Below are 20,229 nucleotides of genomic sequence, written 5' to 3'. Positions count from 1 at the left end.
TAATGGTCGGCCTAAATGGTGCATTTTAATATTTTAAATGCTTTAAACACCCACACACCCATGGCGGGGGAAACCATGCAAGGTTGACCAACCAGGTCATCGGGAGCAGTTATGGGTTAAATGTTTTGCTCAGGGAAGGACACTTCCATCACTAACCTGTAACCTGTAATCTGATTCCATGTGGCCAAAGACCGTCCCCAGAGAAACTAGACAATCTGCAGTGTTTGAATTCTCACCTGTGAAAATGTTTTATTTACAGTAAATCTGAATCTGATATTGGTACATTATACAAATGTTGCAATGATCCAGTATACAGAAGCCTCACATCATACAATCTTTTGACAGATCAACAAACAAACACGACTGCATTGAGAGACAAACATCTACCGTGGCACCAAAATAATCGAGGGTGTCATTTCTTTAAACGATATCTCCTGGATGGGGGAAGTAGCGCTGCGGCCATGCAACGCAAAAGTCATTGAGACCATGAACATGACCGTGACGGAGGCGCACTGTCTCTGCTGGCCTTGAGCCACGCGAGGCACCGCAGAACGAGTCGCCGTGCCAAACTCTGCGACGGCCACCAGAGCCGACTCGGCGCCATTCGAGTTGTGTACCAATACAGGCACAGAATAGTACATTTTTGCATGCAGTCCGGGTGAACACAGCCGAGCACTGTCGCTGAAAACAACATCAGTATGGCCAGTATGGCCATATTGGCCTTATTCCAACGTCTTGATAATGGTTGATAACGTGTATTTAATTTAATGCAGTGGTCGCAACCCGGGATAATTGGTAGTGGTATTAAAGGAGCCTCACTGGGGCCCGGGCCCTGATTCTCTCCATTGCCTTCTCATGGCCTAAATGAGGCCCCAGGAGATGGGCGTGGAAAGAATGAGCCCCCAGGAGATGGCTGTTGGCCTGTTCTGGGACAGTTGGGATGCACGACTTGCACCACCAAGCATCCCTGCCTTTCCCTTCGTTTTTTCACGTGGTACAACAGGCCCCTTCGGACATTGAAATAGGCATCCGTTTTAACCGTCTGTCTGTGTCCCTGTTGTGCCCGTACATGGAGATCTCTGTATCTGAAAAGTGCAGACTGTGAAATGTGGACTGGTTAAGTAATCAAATGGCAGGTGTGGGGTTGCCATGGCAATCAATTGACTAAGGCAGAGTCTGGGAGTTCTACAGGGGAGGGGACTTAAGCTCATTAGGTCCACTGGCAGAGCCTGATGAGACTACTATGGCGGTTCATGGACAACGGTGTATACCACCGACTCGAGGCCGGACACTGTGTGTCAAATTTGAAGTTGCGTGCTGGGGCAAACAGTTCTCGAGTTATGTGGATTACAGACACACACACACACGTACAGAGATGTGGTGCATTTAAAGTAGGATTCTATCATTATTACTAATACGTCTGTAACTAATAAGGCTGTAACTCTCGGGTTTCCCAAAGAGAACACGCACAGCGAGTGGGCGTGTGGTTCTGCCACAACATTCACCCTTTCACAGAGAGCATAAATATATCATACATAGTTCCACGCAACTTTCCTTATAAGGGCTTGCACAAAGTGTGCTCCGCTGTGTAGGCCGCCAGGGCGGCCTGACCTGTCAATAAAATAATGCGGACAATTAACTAGCTTTAAGTCTATTGGCAACTGACTGCACATATACCCTTGCTTTACCCCCTTTTTCATGATATAGCTATAGCTATATCATTTTTACTCACAGGGATTCAGGGATTAGCAGAGCTCCAGACATCTTGTTGAAATATCTTGACTGTTCTTTTTTTATAGTGGCTTATGTGCTGTGCAAACAAACACAAATAAACATGTTTGTTTAATTTGGAAGATTTTATACTTAAGATGAAAGTCCCGACTCCCCACAGTGCTGTAATCAGCGCACCTCTGTCTGCTCTCTCTCTGTCTAAGTAAGATGACCCTCACTTCACACGGGTGTGACTTTTAATGTATTAATAAATTAATCGTAGGCTCAGGATTTTGTCTTTAGATTACTGTGTTTCATGCAGTTTTAATTCAAAAGATATGGTACCAGGAACAGTTAATATGTGGTAATATAATAAGGATAATTGATGTCAATCCTACTCCTGCCCACTCCCATTTACTTTTCATTTTAAATAAATGTACTCCCATCCCGCAGGAATCTCCCAGGACCCGCGGGAATCCCGTAAAAATGTCATCCTCCACAAGTGTCCATTTTTCACATCAGGAATGCTGGAGCTCAGAAAGTCATGTGAACAAAGGTGACAGGAGTTCCTGGGCGAGTAGCTCGGAGGTGAGGAGGACCAACTGTGCTATCCATGAGAGAGAGAGAGACAGAGAGAGAGAGAGCTAGAGAGAGAGAGATCTTCAGTGCTGGAAACAGATGGAGTGCCGACATTTTTGTACTTTTCCTGTCTTGTATGTGTCTATGGAGTTAACATTACTATAATAGACCCCCAGGTGTGGTTATAATACTATATTCAAATATATCTTCCCTGTGTATTTTTGGTTTCTTCCTGAAAGCCTTTGAGTCAAAAGGCCCATTCAAAATCTAGCACTCTAGTGACATCATAACCCTAAAGATTATTATTCACATTTGTAAACTGAGAAATGGGACATTCTGCCTCATTTTCCAAAATACACGTGTGCACGTGTGCACGCGCGTGCGTGGGTGTGTGTGGGAGAGAGGGTGTGAGTGTGTGTGGGTAAGCGTGAGAGCGAGGCTTAGTAAGAATGAGGTGTGAATGAAAATATAAACATTGGGTGGGTGAAGCCATAAATTTAATGAAATACGTAATGTTTAATAATTCTAATGTTATGTAAAACCATTTCATGTTCCTCCTTGACTATGATCATTGCTTCTGATATTGTGTATTGATATGTATTCAAGAATGTATGTAACCACTCAATCACCCAATAACAAAATAATTATATAAAAAAAACAATACTTTTACTAAGTAAAACAAATATGAGTAATTTTTCCACCACTGGAGATCTTATATAAACTATAACATCACATCCGTCACCAAACCACAAGCCAGGAGAAAAGCAGCCAGTCCATAGTTGTAGGATGTTCTTGTTCCTGTAAACAGAAGGCGCAGAGCAGTGTTAACTTCCCATTCAGGACGGGAGGTTTTAAGCAATTACGTTATACTTTGCCATTGTTCTATCATTTTAACTACTTGTGTTTTATTGTATTATATTTTTGTGTCCTGCCCTGTGAAGCACTTTGAGCTGCATTTATGTATGAAAGGTGCTGTACAAATAAAGTTTATTATTATTATTATTATTTTAGCTGTTGAACTCCACTGTCCAGATTTAAGTTTAAGAATCTCTTTATCTGAAAATGGAACAACATATTTTCAGATGGGGGGCCAAATACAGATCATTCTGGGGTTCCTTGACGTAAAAAAGCTTGAGAACCACTGCCATAGAAACATAGGTTTTTCAGAAAACTGATTTAGAAGACTTTTTTTTTTAATCGGCCTAAATGGGTTAATTATGTTGACTAAAACTATATTTCATTCAAAAGACTGATTGGTACAGAGGGTGAAACATACAAAATACTATGTGTTTTTCTTTATTGACAGCCAGTTACTCACATGAGAACAAATCGCTAGTGGTACTGCAATTATGTGCCTGTGTTGACTATAAGCATATACAAAAGGGCTGATATAATCTTAGCTTGTAAACAAGAACATAATTAAGTGTCGCAGTTGCCCATTGCCCGCAAAGAGACACAGAGTATGGAATAGGCTCTATGCACATGCATAATGGCTACGCCATTTTGGAAATAACTCATCCTACTTCCGGGCCTCTTCAAACTTCCTTCACAGATGTTACCGATGATACTATAATTGGGGCGGTTAATCAGTCACTTGTACAGTTAGTAGATATAATAACCTCCAATTGCCTCCATATTTACATCAAATGTCAAAAGTGACAGTGAGTGCATGCACTGAATAGTCATCGAATGCGAGGCGCACAAGCAGGCCATGTAGGCTATGGCCTACCTGTGTGCAAGGCGCAAGTTGGCACCGAGTATCTCTAGTTATAATAGGGCTCTATTGATGCGCACACATGTTTATTGTGCGGGCGCGGGTGAGCTAGGATCAGGGCTAAAAGTAGTTTTTTTAGCTAAACCGTTTCATAAAGCGATATAAAACGTATATATATATCACCTACATGAGCCGAAGACAATAGATGGCTATTAAAAAAACACATATACCGGTATACATGTCAGCAGCAGTAAATGTGTTTGTTTGTTTAGTGCACGTACATTGTTTGCCAGCAAAGTCTATGGACTTTAATGTTTGTTTAGGGCAGTAAACGCCGTGGCCGACATAAATACATCTTGTGACTGATTCCGTTTTATACTGAAGAAAGGCACCAGGGTGGAAAAGGGAAAGAAACAGTGTGACTGTAATCATGCATGCATGCATGCGTAGGGGGGTTTGTGTGTGTGTGTGTGTGTGTGTGTGTGTGTGCCCGCCCACACCACCCACACACCCGGTCCCTCTCATGTGGCAGGAGCATCTCTTTAGGCTATATACAGTGCAGATGTTTGCGGTTACAATTGTGCAGAAAAAAATCTGCACTCGCCCAGGTTCATTTCAAGCAAGCCTGTTATGCTCATTGTTGTTCATCAGCCTCAAACTCTGTGCTTTCTTTGTGGGCAAAGAAACTGCGTCGACCGTCAGACTATTTGCTCTCCTGGTGGTAATAGCTGAGGGCAGCCGCCGTGGAGGCATTTATCAGCACCAAAACAGGCCACGCAAAACGCTCGCCGTGTGACACAGTCGTCAGCATAATTGGGCTTACTCCTCGTAATCTCTACTCGGCAGCCCTGGGGGATTATCCAACTTTTTTTTTTTTTTTTTTACCTCTATTCAGCAGCAAGTATACGGTAATATCTCGCTATCGCTCTGTCTTTTGGCTTTTGGGTTTCGCAGGGCTTTGTGCACGTCTGAACCCAACCTCTAAGGGCAGGAGTTCTCAACCTGGGGCCAAAGTATTTCTGGGGGTAACCCAGACAAAAACGTGGAGAACCCCTGCTCTAGGGAAATGATTGGCAGGGTGTGCACGGGTGGAAGAGCTGCCGATGCGGTGTTGTCTTCAAAACGATATGAACTATAATCAATGGTGCTTTCATTGCTTGCGGTATAGCAATCAACTCGAAAAGTAATTATGATTCCCACGACTGAAAAAAAGAAGATATATGCAGAAAAGTTCTGTATTTTCTGAATGATTTGCCAGCTTTGCATTATCTATTGATGCAGTACGAGTGTAAGGACATCTAATCGCTCTTACAGAGCAGCGCATCATCCTGGTTCAAAGCAATGGATTGAAGTCTTCCATCCGTTGCATATAGGACCCATGCTGTGTGCAGTATAAAGGCAGGCAACAGATTTTTTCTTTTTCAGTACGGCTGGTAATCTCATTTTGCTGACATGAAAACACTTTGTTCTATTCATGTTGTGTCTCTATTTCAGCGTGTGAAGTGAGTGACCATGCATGTAGGTTCCACCACATACTGCATGTGGTGCTGGACGGCAGATTTCTGTACATTGTGTACAGTAGGCCTACATACAGTATGCGTAATTGTTGTTGCTGCTGCTCGGTCGGAACCAGCTCAGACAAACAAGCCATTGTTTTTTTTCTCCAGTTATGAGACCCAACCCAGCAGGAGCTTACCTGAGCTGGGGTTGTGTTGAGCCGTCTTGGAGGACGTCGTGCGGGAGGTGGAGGTGGCTTCCTCCACCCTCTGGTCGGGGGAACTCCCGCTAGACTTCCTGGGCTTCTTGTCCGTCAGGTGGAGAGGGGAGGAGCTCTTGTTGGCGGACGGTGGCGGCGGTGGCCGGCGAGGCCGGGCCGTGGCGTTGACCTTCAGCCAGGCCTGGGTCTTGTGTCCGGCGATTTCTCCGTAGTCGGCGCGAGTCACCCGACACTCGTACAGACCCTCGTCGCTCTCGCCGATCCTAGACAGCTGCAGCTTGTGGGAAATGTTGTTGCCTTGAACCCTTACGGTCTGACGGGGCATTGTAGAGGGAAACAGAGGACAGTATTAATGATGGAGTGCCACAATTCTTGTATTTTTCCAAGTTTTTCATGTGTCTATGAGGTGACAGTACTTCATTAGACACCCTGGAGTCATTTGTATGTGCAATGGTGTATTAACTTTGTATTTCAGGGTTTCTTCCTGGAGGCTGAACCCTTGACAGTCAAACGGGCCAATGAAATAAACAGTAATATAGTGACACCACACTATCAGCCCCTCCCCTAACCCCTCCCCCCTTTATCACACAACAGCTGTGGGTGCGGCTTCAGTTCAGGTGGATCACCACCCACCAGGCAAACCAGGCATAGCCTACATAATGAACTGGTGGGCGTGCCCACATAAAAACAACATTTTAACAAATACTGTACACTTTTTTCAAATAATTATACCTCCTTATATAACAATAAGACCTGATGATCATGTTTTAGGGTGGAAAAACATTGTGGCACTTTAAATGTTGTTGCCTTGCACCCTTACGGTCTGACGGGAAAGTTGAAAGAAATAAGGGGTCATATTCGGTGCACCTGTCTCTGGCGGTTCAGCCACATAGCGACATACTGTTAATTAACACTTTTGCTGTTAGTTTGCATGTTTAGTTCAGTTTAGTTTCTTAGCACATTGCAATATAAAGTATAAACAATACACATATCAAAAGAAAACACGTTATCGTGCAAGAAAAGGAAGAAGCCAGCAGGCTTTTCTGGGTTTTAAAACAGCTGGTGGATGGAAATGACAACTTGTAGCCGCACACTATAGCGTCATTTCCATCCACCAGCTGTTTAAAAACCCGAAAGAGAAAAACGTGTTCTAGGCGCTTTCTTGACGCCACTGTCTGGATGTACCCTAATACATGCACCTCAACATGTGATTTCAATTTGGGTATGATTGGATGTTGCATCGCATCCATGATATTATCTTGTTTTTTTGTTTGTTTGTTTTTAGAAGACTCACACTTTTTCCTCCACTTTTAGCCTACGTGCTTGGTTTGTTTTCTTCCTTTTGTGAACCTAATATAAGCACTAAAATATAAAATAAACCCATTAAATACTATTTGGGAATAAATGCAATGCACTTGTGATATTCATTTTAAACTATAGCCTTAAGATTATAACATGCTTGTGTCTGGGATCTACTTACACTTATTTTTGTTCCCTCGTCATCAGGGTCTGGCTGTACCATTTCCATCTGTAAATATGGACAGAGAGAGAGAGAGAGAGAGAGAGAGAGAGAGAGAGAGAGAGAATACATAGTTTGGAATAGCTTTCAAGACAGCAGAAATTTTCAAGAACCAGAAGTACCTTGCACCAGAGGCGTCAGGTTCCTCCTATGAGGTTTGGCCTTATATCAAACATACATGCTCAGTCTTTTAATTAATACATTTGCAACTATTTGAATAAAGGTTGTACACATCAGTGAAATTAACCACTAAATCCCTAATTGAGAGAGTGCAAGCCACCACAGCTCATGAAACATATAGGCTGCATGGCTGACAGGGCTTAGTGCTTCCCCTACCATATCTCTCCTTTCTCTGGCTCTATGACTTATACACCCATGAAAAATGGAAAATATAAATTTCATTGAGTTTATACCATTTGGAATTATACCAATCGGTTGAGATTTGGCTGATTATAGCCAAAGTTAGATATCAACTTTTTGCTCGACGGGCCATTGGGACTGTGGTGGCTATACTTGTGAGGACCTCTGCTTGGATTCATGGTGAGTGCGCACCGAAAAGTAATTGGAATATATTTTTCTTGCCACATTATAAACAAGTTTACTTTACCTCCTCACTGTCCTCAGTGTTTGGGACGGGACATGCGTAGGCCTGTATCATGTGCTGTCTGCGTGCATATAAGCGCTGCGCTCCAGCGAAATTGGGCGGCTTGAGAAAAATGTGTTAATTTGTGTTGGATAAGGGCTTATTGGTGGGTTTTCCGGAGATATTAAGGACTAGTTAGGGTGTGTTTTAGCCGGCGGCAGCGCCGCCGAATTGTAGCATGGACTGGACGAATCTCTTCTTGGCTGGAGGTGGCTTCATCATCGTAGTCAAATGGAAATAAATCCTGTACTGTACTGTATGCAACATTTATACTCTCTACCTGACAGCAGAACAAAGGCCAGCCGCCACCTTATTAGCATTTGAATGCCCATGGGCGGCGGCCCAACACCTATCTTGGCCCAAGCGCCCCCAACCCCCCGTAAAGGGTGACTACGTGCATGACAACATGACCACTGGGGAAGGGACATTTCAGTCAGGACAGTGGGTGCATATACTGCATGTTGATATTGGCTTATTATTTTGCCTGTGGGTGCTTCTGCGCCTGAGCACCCGCGGAGTTGACGTCGCTGCCTTGCACTCACTGGAACAATCATGACAATAATTGACCCTTCTGTCACCCGGAACTATTTACAAAAACATAGTTCTATGTGACAGAGGGGTCAAAGTTGAACGGAAGTTGCACTATAATAAGGTCACGGATACAAATTACACTAGTTTTGTGGATTCACATATTTATGATGAGTGGACCCCAGTGCCCCCACCAAATGACCAGAACTACGGTACTTGATATTCAAATCCAGACCAGAAGTCCCACCAAAGGCCGGACTCAGACAATACCTTTGCAACCACTATATTAATGACAAGTATATTTCCTATACAGCTTCACGTCCAAACATCATTCTGAACTAACGCTTTAAACGCAATCCTTCTCACTCGTCTCCTGCTTTCCCATATATAGATTACTTTAATATGTTTTTATAGCACTCTATCCCAATTGGTTCTGTGAGCTTCACAGTGCACTCTTAAAACCCTAAAAAGAGAGATGGTGTTTTATTAACGTGAGGCCATGAGTCATATACGGCACTGTACAAATCCAATTAAGGTAATTGTGAGATAATGAATTTCCAGTATCAATTCACTATCCTGGGCATTTATCATGGAATATTAGACTTCATAAGCTAATTGAGGTTTGCTGCAGTGCAGCTGACACCATGTTGTTTGACATTAGTAGTTCTGTCAGGAATGAGTTACGGAAAAGGACCCAAAAGCAGGCAACCAGATGCAGACTAGAGCAGATTATCTTCAAGGTGTTTATTTAACCAAGATTTTTCAAACAAGGCAAAACACAGGCAAGACGTTACAGATACAAACTCACTCGACATAGGTCTACGGACCAACAAAGGCACACTGCAAACAAAGGGCTTCAATAGACAGGGGTAACAGGACACAGGTGAACTCGAAATACAATCAGGATAGGCTAACAGTTCATCCCACTTTGTGGAATGAACTCCAAAACTCTTTAAAACTGAGCCCCCTGCCATCCTTCGGTCAGTTCAAAGGAATGCTCCAGAACATTTTTCACCGTGATTGCTCCTGCTTCAATTATTGATCTATTTTACTGATGGTTGTTCTGTATAAAGTTCCTTTGTAATTTATCCTGATTTATAATGTTGTTTGATGTATTGTTTTTTGACTGTATTTTGTGTATTGTAACCTCAGCTACGTTGAAAATGAGGGCTTGCCCTAAACTGTATTTCCGAGTATAAATAAAGCTGATGATGATGATGATGATGATGATGAGGCAAACAAAACACAGGTGACTAGGATACAATAATCAGGTAGGTAAGACAGAACAGGAAACGCCAACAAGAGAAGGCAGGAAGGCACAAAACAAAACTACAAAATAAGACAACCAAAGCAACAACAGAGTAAACAGTAAACCAAAACCAAAAGGCAAGGCAAAATACAGAACATAGTTAAAACACAGAATAAGTTCAAAACCTGCAACATAAGTGAGTAAGTGTTCAAAGGCAACACTAATAACAAGTGCTTCCTTTCTTAACATTCAAGGCATCTAATCACAGAACGTGAACTAAACACAACATGTTAGGTCATGTTTAGGTCATGTCATAAAAAGAGTTCAGGGTTTGGAGCCCTTTTCTTTTCTTTTGTAATTTTTAATAATTCTTCTGGAAGGGCTCGTTCACAGGAGACAAAAATATATATATATATTCAAAATAAATGAACACGGCCCCTCACGTATTAGGAGGGCAGAATCAGTCACCAGACAAAAGGACGGGTGTTTTCGATGAATCTATCATGGTTAAAATAGAGTTTTAAAGTTTTAACCACTGCATACAGCCAGACATACAATGTACAGTGTGCAAAGTTTGGACTTTCTGACAGCATGTCAAACGTTTCTGTCGACGATTCGGAAACAAGCTCCCCATTATTTCCTCCCATTTTATTTTAAATTAATTCATGTAGCGCATGAGTGCCTTCTGAGCTGAGAGGAACAGAGTGCTTGGGACTATCTCAATTTCAATCTCTTGTCTCTCTTTATTGCAAAGCCCTGGCGCCCTGTCACGCTGCCATACTTGCATGCAATCCTCAAATGGAGTTCTTGTAAAATGTTTCCCGCAATTATTGACCATATCATTCAAGTGGGGATCTCAAGGGCTCCCTGCCACTATGCTATATGAACGTTACATGAAGTTTAATGGTTAGAAATATTAAAACTGTTCTTCAATTCAGGAAAGAGCGCATCAGCACTTCCACAACATTATAACAAATGCAATATCATGAGGAAAACACAATAAAGCGCCCTATGGTTCGTTTCCATTGTGGCCCTCTGTGTGCGAGTGTGTACGCGTGCGCATGTGTGTGCGTGTGTACGTGTGTGTGCGTGCATGTGTGTGGGTGCGTGTGTATGTGTGTGTGTGCGTGTGCGTGCATGCGTGTGCACACCCAGCAGTAAGTAAGTAAGTGTGTGTGTGTGTGTGTGTGTGTGTGTGTGTGTGTGTGTGTGTGTGTGTGTGCGTGTGCGTGTGCATGTGCGTGTGCGTGTGCGTGTGTGTGCATGCGTGTGCGTGCACACCCATAACCCACCTGGAATCCTTTTGGAATACAAACCATCACTTGCACTTTAAGTACAGGCCCCAAATCCAAACCTCTTGTCGCTCATCGCCTTCAAGAATGGTGTGGTAAATTATGTAATATTGTGAATCCAACTGTTTATACAGTACAGCCCCCCCCCCCCCCATGTGTTTCAAATGGGGGAGGGAACTGTGCAGGGTGCAGGTTCATGAGACTTGAGGCGACAAACGACAAATTGCCCTGATATGTAACATCATGGTGTATCACCGATAAGAGGGGGGATGAGATCAACTCCTGCATGTATGAATAATAATTGCCGTGTCTCTGTATCTGACTCGTTTCAGCTACGTATAGCTCCATTTGTTGGAGCCGTGTTTGAAATAATAACTTCAGATTAAACCATTTCAAGCAAACTGAATACTGACAAACAATGTTCTTATAGTCATTAAATGTAGTGCTGGTGGCATTCTCTCTATAGTCAGTTTCCCACTGTGCCATGCATGATGTCCAGCTGTGCTGCCTGAAAACCCTGTATTTCAACTCTGTTCTATTTCAGTTTCCCTACAGTATCCCTGCTTGCCAAACTTCACAAAAATAGACATAAAGCTATACCAACTCTTCACATAAGTGGAAATATCCGCAAGCGGGAAATGTTGGGGTTCTCAAAATGCATGTTGTGGTCAAGCATTTTGTGCACAGTAATGAGCAGGATAATATGGGAAGAGTCCCGAGTCCCTTGGTCAAGTCCAAGTCAAATTAAGGGCGAGACCGAGTCAAGGACTCGAGTACTACAACACTATAGTGACATATGATGCTGTGTTGCTTTGTAGCTTTGTATATTTTGTAGCCATAGGCGGACCATGAGATAACGAGACCCTGGGCACGGACACGCAAAAGACACACAAAAAACACACCGTGTGAGGGTTGGAAATAAGCTGAATAACTCAGTTTAACGCTTTAACACCAGTTGACCCAATCGCTAGTATAGCCATTTTGAAATTAGAATGTTCAGTCATCCATGCCTCATCGATCTTTGAAGGCTGGTCTCTGCATGATTGTATTCCTATATGACTATTAAAAACGTACGCTGAGGAGGCCGGTGGCCGCTGGAGGAGCGCGATAGCCACGAGAGATTAGATGCTCTTTTAGTTGCGTGACGTAAAAGGTTAAAAATGCCTCAGCACAACCGCTTTGTCTTCAAGACACAAAGAAAACTATATCTCAACGGGAAACCATTGAGTCCAAGAAAACACGAAATCATCCCGTTATCTCCGTGAACAAAATCAAAGCGGGAAATGGAGCAGAGATGTGGATGACTTACGACTCCTAACAACGGCTGCACCCAGCGATCTATAAAAAAGATTATCTGCGCGAGCAGCACATGAGTGCATATCAGTGTGATCAGTAGTGTCATAACTGTTCTGGCGCGACCATACATTGTGACTAATGTCCCTCGGACTACAGCCCTGCTAGTGGACCCGTGAAGCAATTAAAGTCACAATCAATGTCCTGAATCAAAACACAGCGACAGCTCAATTATCCTTGGATATATTGAGAGCCTTGAAATGAGTTCCGCTTCCCAGCTTCTCCCATCCTTCCTCTGGTTCGCACGCACGCACGCCCACGCACGCACGCACGCATGCAGGCGAATCAAGCGTATCAAGCATGCACGCGCAGCGCACACACCATACAAGTCTCATCTTTAGCTGTCTGTCACACATATAATACACCCTATCTTTCTTCCTTGTTCCTAAGATAACCCTCTGCATGTATTATTTTGTATCCGTATCGCTAATGGCACACAGACACTGTGGACTCAGTGTTGCCGACTGCACTTGAATCAAAGTTGACTTTCATCCTCTTCTGGCCCCGTATCTAAATGCACCGCGACACGCAGTACAGAAGGCCCCCGGAATGAATAATACCACTGAATACCGCACCCGTACCGATACGTTACAAAGCATACCGGCATTTTTGCACAATGATATGGCAACTTTGAAAGCAAAACATTATTTCCACTGACCCATTTCTCTGTTCCTCTATTTTTTGCCACTGTCTTACTTATACCTTATCCCTGTAGCCTTGGAACCCTGCAGGCCTTTATGGGGAAACCCATTGGAAGAATCTGGCATAGGAAGCCCACTGCCTTGTATTCCGCTGTACCAATAGCATTGCAGAAGCGCGACGCGTGTTCTCAGCTGTTTTCTACCGGGGAGGGGAGGGAATAGCCTTGCGTAGCATTTCTAATAGCACTGCGTGGATATTATAGTCTCGTCCCTCTCAGTGTTAGCGTTTTGAGGGTGCAGCATTCCAATGCCCAGCAATGTGTGTCTCTGCCAGGCTGAGTCTGAGCACGGAAATGGCATATTTTCACCACTATGTGTCACTATTGTGCAGCCTAACACACAGACACACATACACATGAGGCCAGGGAGGAGAGCTTGTACAGTACAGTACAGTACAGTGCAGTACAGTGCAGTGCAGTGCAGTGCAGTGCAGTGCAGTGCAGTGCAGTGCAGTGCAGTGCAGTGCAGTGCAGTGCAGTGCAGTGCAGTGCAGTGCAGTACAGTACAGCACCACTCACTTTCTCGCAATATCCCGCCCCATATTTGAATACTGGGCCCTGGTTGGTTATAGCCTGGTTCCAGACGAAACTGGTTGGCTGTCACCATTTCGGCCGTGAGGTCCTCCCACAATTGAGAGGTGACCCACTTAATCTGCCTGGGGCAATATGCATTGAGATGGGCCAGACTTAATCTGCCTGGGGCAATAAGGCATTGAGAGTGGCCTGACTTAATCTGCCTGGGGCAATAAGGCATTGAGAGGGGCCAGACTTAATCTGCCTGGGGCAATAAGGCATTGAGAGGGGCCAGACTTAATCTGCCTGGGGAAATAAGGCATTGAGATGGGCCAGACTTAATCTGCCTGGGGCAATAAGGCATTGAGATGGGCCAGACTTAACCTGCCTGGGGCAATAAGGCATTGAGATGGGCCAGACTTAATCTGCCTGGGGCAATAAGGCATTGAGATGGGCCAGACTCAATCTGCCTGGGGCAATAAGGCATTGAGATGGGCCAGACTCAATCTGCCTGGGCAATAAGGCATTGAGATGGGCCAGACTTAACCTGCCTGGGGCAATAAGGCATTGAGATGGGCCAGACTTAATCTGCCTGGGGCAATAAGGCATTGAGATGGGCCAGACTTAACCTGCCTGGGGCAATAAGGCATTGAGAGGGGCCAGACTTAATCTGCCTGGGGCAATAAGGCATTGCGAGGGGCCAGACTTAATCTGCCTGGGGCAATAAGGCATTGCGAGGGGCCAGACTTAATCTGCCTGGGGCAATAAGGCATTGAGAGGGGCCAGACTTAATCTGCCTGGGGCAATAAGGCATTGAGAGGGGCCAGACTTAATCTGCCTGGGGCAATAAGGCATTGCGAGGGGCCAGACTTAATCTGCCTGGGGCAATAAGGCATTGAGAGGGGCCAGACTCAATCTGCCTGGGGCAATAAGGCATTGCAAAGACAGATGAAGGCTATAGTGAGGGAAGGGTGGATGCTCAGATCGGTGAACCACAAGTATCCACTGTCTGTTTTTGACCGACATCCGCCCTTCAGACCAGAAATCATACAGGCTGGGACTGGGCCTATACTATTTAAAAATATATGTATGAGTTTAAACTCCGGACTACAAGTGTCACGCCAGATGCTCGAACCACATGGACACCTTGACGGATTTGAAAAATATGTCCGGCGGTTTGCCAGATCAGCACAGGACTCGTGCATGCATGTGTGTTGTGTGGATGCTGGCACGGAAGTGCATACATGTGAATGAATGAATGAATGAATTTAATTTGTTCATTTAAGCTGACGTCACAATTCAATACACAGTTTGTTTGGATATTGCCTTTGAAGAGCAAGACAAAACAAAGACCCAACAAAGTACCTCTTCTGGCTCCTCCTCCTCCTCCTCACTGTCAGTGGGTTCCTCCGGTGCTCTGATGAACCACCACTGCATCTCCAAGAACACGGACGGCGCTCCGCTTTGGAAGGCACACGCCATTTCGATGTTCTGGCCCTCTTTGGCTGTTTGATTGACAGGGCGATCAGTGAATGTTCCTGCAAAGATATATATATGAGAGAGAGAGAGAGAGAGAGAGAGAGAGAGAGAGAGAGAGAGAGAGAGAGAGAGAGAGAGAGAGAGAGAGAGAGAGAGAGAGATGGTCTGTATATAGTCTATACTCAAAATACAATTATATGACTGACTGACTCTCACACGCACGCACACACACACACACACACACACACACACACACACACACACACACACACACACACACACACACACACACACACACACACACACACACACACACACACACACGTGAGCGCGCGCGCGCGCGCACACAGACACACACACACGCGGACGGACAGACAGAGTATATAAAAGGGGGCCGCTGTCCATGGTGCTGAAATTGCGATGCGCTCATTCCCTCGCGCTGGGTGAACAACGAGTCACCTATAAAGCTTACAGCTACAAGTATGCAAGCAGACAAACTAGCTCTGCAACAAATCAGCCTTCATATAGCCTATTTAAATATAGCTGTTGATGCTTCCCCTTAGTTGTGCTGAGAGAAAGCTCTATTGTATAGGCTACAACTGGTGAAATGGCATGCACCGTTTGACAGCAGCCTGCGTCAAACAGTGTCCAATGACAACTGAATTACACACGGCAACATTAATCAATTCAATGTAAATTTGCCATGAATTCTGCCGTCTCCAATAGCTATGTAAATCTGAGCGACGTAGGCTATAAACTAATACGAACCGGGTTGGATTTACACATAATATAGGCCTACGCACTTTGAACACTTTTTTGACAATCTCTGGACGCCACCCGAGCAGTTTCCCAGAGAGGTTTTTCACTCAGCCTAATTACCTTCAAATGAGATTGCAAATCGGACACAAAACCCGACAAAGAAAACAAATCCAACAGTAGGCCTATCATGAGAAGTCCACATCATTCCAAATGGAGGGAGGAGAGGAGATAATCACGTTAGCCGAACGAAAATAATAAACCGATTATTTCCACACCAGAACATACGCCAACAAAGTCAAAACAGTTGCGGCATGGATGCGTTTGAACGCAGAATGCCGAATTGTCAACATGCTGCAGATAAGTCACTTAGTTGTAGGCTGTAGCCCTCTTAAGTTGTATTTGTTTTGCTCCAAAATTCTTCTCTTGGCTCTGCAGTCTCGGGAGTGCAGACTGTGCAGTTAGTCTAGGCTAGTGGCTCTGCACCGCTCAGACAAGATGCATGTGTGAAGGAGAAATATACGGTTCTCCGCTCCCCCTGTGCGTCGCTGCGGAGAGGAGACGGCGGTGTGCTGGTTCCCCTTCGTATAGAACGCGGAGATCAATCCATTGCATCCAGCAGTATTAACTCTCTGCACGATTGGAGAATGGAGAGCCACACCACGACTTTACGAGGGTATATATATATATATAGCGATTAGCGATGCTGCCAGCTGAGCTGCCCGCTGCATTGCTGCTGTGTACAGGAGTGCTGAAGCCACACCGAGTATCAATCTGAAGTTCTGAACCCACCTGGGGCTCCCGCTGGGATAGCATCTGTTTCTCATGCAACAACAAAATATAGCAGGCTATAATATTAGTTGTGTAGGAGCTGAATTCCAGTTTATTTTATTTTATTTGAAAGTATATATTGATGGATAATTAATTTAGCAATTTGAATTAAGCATAGGCCTACTATACTTTGAAAAAATAAATACAATTGGAATTAATGTTGTCTGTTTTCTTTTCATAATGTAAAACACTATAGCCTATGATAGGATATAGTGTTTTACATTATGCTCTAACAGCCCCTGGCCCAGGGGCCCTTTGCTCTCAGGGGGCCCTTTAAGGGAATTGGAACGCTCTGTACTGGGTTTAGGCCCTGAAAATAGCTCCAAGGGACCTTCAGTGGCCATTGATTTTGTTAAATTTAGGTCAAACAATTTGATAAAATGTCATATATTATCCACACAGTGATATTAGAAAATTACGCATGCACGAGCGCTATGGAGGCCCCAAAACACTTACCGGCCCGGGGCCCTTGTGGGGCTTAATCCGTCCCTGAGCCTATATCCTATAGAAAATGTTACATTTTATCTATGCTACCTTATAAGGGAAGCTCCGCACACTCAGATCTGCGCACAATCAGTGTATTTAATTAGCAAGCTTTCGGTCTACTGACCTTCTTCAGGCATCTCTGCTACCTTAGCAACCATGTTGTCATTACAATACTCCAATCAGCAGTGGTGAAACACCAACGTGGAAATGTTTCTGGATATAGGCTGAATGAACGTGTCAGCCCTGTACAGAGCCATTAGACGTGTCACAGGAGTTTAAGCACTCAAGCTTAATTGCAATGTCGTTGAAAATTAAAGAGTTCAGTGCTGGCGTCACGGCAGTGGCCGCGGCAACACTTATGGTCGTCGGGTACTCCTACTTGAGGAACAGAGAAAACGGACCGGAGGACAGCGTCCTGAAGGCCGTGGAGGAGATCCAACAGACCTTCATCAAGGAGAAGAAAAAAATTGAGGAGACCAAGGACAGAGTGTACGAGAGGCTCCTCTGGCAAGAAGAGAAGATCAAAGACATGGAGGAGGAGAGGAAGACCACGGAGCTCAAGATCCTGAAGATAGAAAAGACCCTGCAGGAAGCGGAGTCGGAGGAGAGAAGGAGCGTGGAGGTGGTCGAGGCCCTCAAGAAAGAGCGGCGGGAGCAGAGGAACCGATGGGCCGAGGAGGCACTCCGACCGGTCGTAGAAAAGGACGGTCCGTCACGAAGGTCTCCCTCCGCCGAGCGGAAGAATCAAGACTCGACGAAGGCGACAGAAAACAAAGTCCCGAACGTGGAAGAGAAGAATGAAGATGGCCAACTGGCCAATTCGTGGACAAGTCAGTTCCCCTCGTCAGACTTGTGCGAACTCTCACTGGACCCGAACACGGCACAGAGAAACCTCTCGCTGTCTGACAACAACAGAACGGTGACGCAGGTGAGGGAGAGCCAGTCGTATCCTTATGACCCGGACAGATTTGACATATGGCCACAGGTTCTGTGTAGAGAGGGTCTGACCGGACGCTGCTACTGGGAGGTGGAGTGGAGTGGATCGGTGTCCATAGCGGTCGCGTACATCGGAATCAAGCGGAGAGAACACAGCGATGACGCCCTGTTCGGCCACAACCACGCGTCCTGGAGTCTGGTGTGTTACAGTCATGGCGACAGGTACACTGTCCGTCACGATAGGAAGAAGAGCGTCCTACCTGTCGATGATGCCTCCGACTCGAACAGAGTGGGAGTGTATCTGGACTGGCCTGGTGGCAATCTCTCCTTCTACAGTGTCTCCGCCGGCACACGGACACACCTGTACACCTTCGAGAACAAATTCACTGAACCCCTCTACCCTGGGTTCTGGATAGGTTATGACTGCTCGGCGTCTCTGTGTAAGATAGAGGAGGAGCACTACTGAAAGGATATTCAGATGGAACCGAGGCTCAATGAAAGGAGAGTTCAGTGAGTCTTAAGGTCTGTTATGAACTCGCAATAAACAGCGAATGAAATACAATACATAATGGAATACCATGAATAAATGGACACTTACGGATGTGACATCTGAAACATTGTTCTTCACCAGTTCACGTCAAAAGAAAGTTAGACCATGTGTCTTTATTTACTTTGCTTCTGGATCACGCAATGTGGCTTTATTCTTTACTGCATGCTTTTGCGTCTGTAATGGACAGCTGCTGTATTTGAATGTTTTTGTTGCTTTTGTTGCAGAACCTGGTATTCTTCTCTACTGTACGGCATGCCATTAGCCTATACTGTAGCCTATACTGTATATAGATGCAGGCACTCTATAGACCAGGTATAGTCAGGTACACATGGCACAGAAGTTAAAGAGCAATGGCCATGATTATTATTTTTATTATATGCTTCCTTTTTTTTTTAAATAATCACAGACTTTTTCCTTTGTTACCCTTTTGTCTTTCTTTTATGAATATATAACACTTTTATTTATTATTATTAAAACCTTTAGTTTAGTTAATTACCCCTAGAACACTAACGATATTTTCTGTCACGCACCATCACTAAACACGGGTATATTTTACCCAATGTAACCCACCCGTGTGAAGTGAGGGGCGTTCTAATCATCGTACATCATCGTACATCACCATGAAGAATGGTGGTCCCTTATCGGCCAAGGGTTCCCTTCCCAAAATCCCACCGCCATACATATGTCGATTTGCTCAGACACATATGACATAAATTATCCATCCATTGTCAATGGCAATTCATGTTTGTGTTCAGACAGAATCCACACTATGCTGTTTATAGGAAATCACACCCGTGTGAAGTGAGGGGCGCACTTATCATTGAACATTATCATACATCATCTCATTCCGGCCAATCACAATTCGCGTCCTCACCTTCGTCATCAATGTTTGTGTTACGCAATGTTTGTGTTTACACTATGATGTAAAATTTGGCGTAATATGACTATGTCAATGGGAATTTGTATTTGGGAGTTTGTGTTGGGCAAAGTCTGTGGACACGCAATAATAGCTGGACATAGGAAAAATCTGAGCCTTAGATATAGACAGAGTTACGCAAACTGCGTTCACTTCATGGGGCCAGTCCAATGGCGGTTCTCCTACTGTACATAGACTTCTATTCGGAATGGGGACAACCAACTGGGACAAGTCCTGGTAGGCAGAAATGCATTGGACTCAGGCAACAGCCCAGCTTTAATGATCTTAAATCCCTTTATTTTAGATTGTGTTGTAGTAATAGTAGCCTACAACATAAACATTAAAGAGACTGTACAATACTTTAAAACAGTTGGCATGTTGCACACATGCTTAAAATAGTTCTTATTTGCCGCGCCTCTGTTGAAAACAATGTCTTTCCAACTCCAGCTTGTCTCAGTTCAGGCTGCATGAACAGCGCTCGAACACTCGGTTTCTGCCCCCCTCAATATCGTAACTCTTCTATTAGATGGCTCTGGGAAAGTGAGGGGCGAACTTTATACATCATCATAAATCACATTCCAGCCAATCAAATTCAGCCAATCAAATCATCACAAATGTAATTCTGGTCAATCACTTTTGGCGTCTTCACTTTTCTGCCCTCACTTTTATCTTCAATAGAGCGCCGAAGTCCTGACGACACTCGCTCAACCCCTCGATTCCCCTGGTTCAAAGAAGTGATTTCTCTATGGAGAATAACA

At 44.6% G+C, this 20,229-nt stretch overlaps 1 protein-coding gene across 1 annotated transcript; it reads right to left on the bottom strand.

The window, feature by feature from the left end:
* Positions 1-1,555: 1,555 nt before the first annotated feature.
* LOC310867578 (V-set and transmembrane domain-containing protein 2A-like) lies at positions 1,556-15,960 on the bottom strand (the record flags this gene model as incomplete). Its single annotated transcript, XM_083777693.1, has 5 exons — positions 1,556-1,611; positions 5,700-6,033; positions 7,201-7,248; positions 14,883-15,055; positions 15,876-15,960. The coding sequence occupies 5 exons, from the start codon at positions 15,958-15,960 to the stop codon at positions 1,556-1,558; spliced, it is 696 nt and encodes a 231-aa protein (XP_083633819.1).
* Positions 15,961-20,229: the final 4,269 nt, after the last annotated feature.

Source organism: Protomyctophum parallelum (genome assembly GCF_964188405.1).
Source record: "Protomyctophum parallelum genome assembly, chromosome: 12".
In the NCBI taxonomy this organism is placed as follows: domain Eukaryota; kingdom Metazoa; phylum Chordata; class Actinopteri; order Myctophiformes; family Myctophidae; genus Protomyctophum; species Protomyctophum parallelum.
The sequence above is the reverse complement of the archived record's forward strand: the minus strand, read 5'-3'. Positions and strand labels throughout refer to the sequence as shown.